This window comes from Nothoprocta perdicaria, unplaced genomic scaffold (assembly GCF_003342845.1).
Source record: "Nothoprocta perdicaria isolate Ctin4 unplaced genomic scaffold, notPer1 scaffold_634, whole genome shotgun sequence".
Taxonomy (NCBI): domain Eukaryota; kingdom Metazoa; phylum Chordata; class Aves; order Tinamiformes; family Tinamidae; genus Nothoprocta; species Nothoprocta perdicaria.
The window spans coordinates 28,679-30,178 of NW_020455904.1; the positions used below are offsets into that span (position 1 = coordinate 28,679).

The 1,500-nt window shown below is 54.7% G+C and overlaps 1 protein-coding gene across 2 annotated transcripts in view; it reads left to right on the forward strand.

The window, feature by feature from the left end:
- DPF2 (double PHD fingers 2) overlaps positions 1-935 on the forward strand; it is an 11,754-nt gene extending 10,819 nt beyond the window's left edge. For both annotated transcript variants that reach the window (XM_026049984.1, XM_026049985.1), the window contains 2 exons: positions 82-168; positions 791-935. In XM_026049984.1, the coding sequence (XP_025905769.1) occupies positions 82-168; positions 791-867 (164 nt within the window). In that variant the 3' untranslated portion in view covers positions 868-935. The remainder of the gene's footprint in view (positions 1-81; positions 169-790) is intronic.
- Positions 936-1,500: the final 565 nt, after the last annotated feature.

Here is a 1,500-nt window from a genome sequence, read left to right on the forward strand (position 1 = left end):
GGGGCTTTTCCCAGGAAACACACCGGGATGTCCCTGAGAATTCCCGTCGCTTTTCCTGCTTTTCTTTCCCGCTTTTTCCCGCCCAGGACCAGCTGCTCTTCTGCGACGACTGCGACCGCGGCTACCACATGTACTGCCTCACGCCGCCCATGTCGGAGCCGCCCGAAGGTAGGAGCCGCATCCTGGAATTCCTGCTTTTTCCCCGGCCGCCTTCCCGGCACGAAGGACGGAGCCGCTTTTTGGGCTGAAATCGGGCGCGATTGGTAAAAAAACGGGTGGAATTGGGGCGTTTTCCCGCCCTGCGCGCCTCCCTCCTTCCCGCCGGCGGATTTTCCGGAGGGCGGAAAAGGACGGATGTGGGGAGCTGGGGCGGAGCTTCCCGGGAAAGCCCGAGCCCCGAATCCGGGTTATTTCACCCCAAACCCCAGAGGTGCCGATAAAAACTCTTGGCAAAAAGTCCCGGAGTGCCCGGAGCCGGATGGCGACGCTCCGGCCATTCCTGTTATCCCGTCGCTCCCGGCTCCTCACCCTTTTTCCCGCCTTTTTCCACCTTTTTCCCACCTTTTCCTACCTTTCCCCACCTTTTTCCCGCCTTTTCCCGCCTTTCTCCTGCCTTTTTCCTGCCTTTTCCCACCTTTTTGCCTTTTTTCACACCTTTTCCCGCCTTTTCCCCGCGTTTTCCCGTCTTTTTTCCCGCATTTTTCCCACCTTTTTGTACCTTTTTCCTGCCTTTTCCCGCATTTTCCCACCTTTTCCTGCCTTTTCCCGCCTTTTCCCGCCTTTTTTCCAGGGAGTTGGAGCTGCCACTTGTGTCTGGATCTGCTGAAGGAAAAAGCCTCCATTTACCAGAACCAGAATTCCTCCTGATCCGGCTCCGCTCCGCGGGAGAAAAACCCGGAAAGCGGGAATTCCGGGACAACTACAGGGCTCTGTTACTCTCTCTTTTCTTTTCCGGGGGCTTTTTTTTAAAGTTTTCCTTTGTTTTCCATTTTTTTTTTTTTAATTATTATTATTATTATTGCTGTTATTATTTGGGGAGGGCGGGAATGGGAATGTTGGGAATTTTTTCCTGATTTTGGGGCTCCCTGCAGGAGATGGGAATTCCTGGGTGTTTTTGCCGGGATTTGCTGTTATTTTGGGAATTTCCCCCCCCCCCCGATCACCGGGAGAACCTCCGTGTCCGTGGGGATTCCCGCTGGGAGGAATCCTGAGCTCCCCCTTTTCCCAAAACGGGGCAAAATCCCGGCATTCCCGGGTTTTCTTGCTCCCAATCCCGGCGTTCCGGCCGCACTTGGAAACCCACGGGAAAAAGCGGGAGCAGGAAGGAGCTTTCGGGCCCTCCGTGGAGCAGGAGTCACTCCCGATGGTGACATTCCCGGGAACGGATGGATTTTTGGGAATCTTCCCTTTTTCCGGGATAGCCCTCGGAGAGGATTCCACCCAATTCATGTGCCTGGTTTGGGGTTTTTTTTTCCTAAATCCGCTTTAAAACCTACCTCC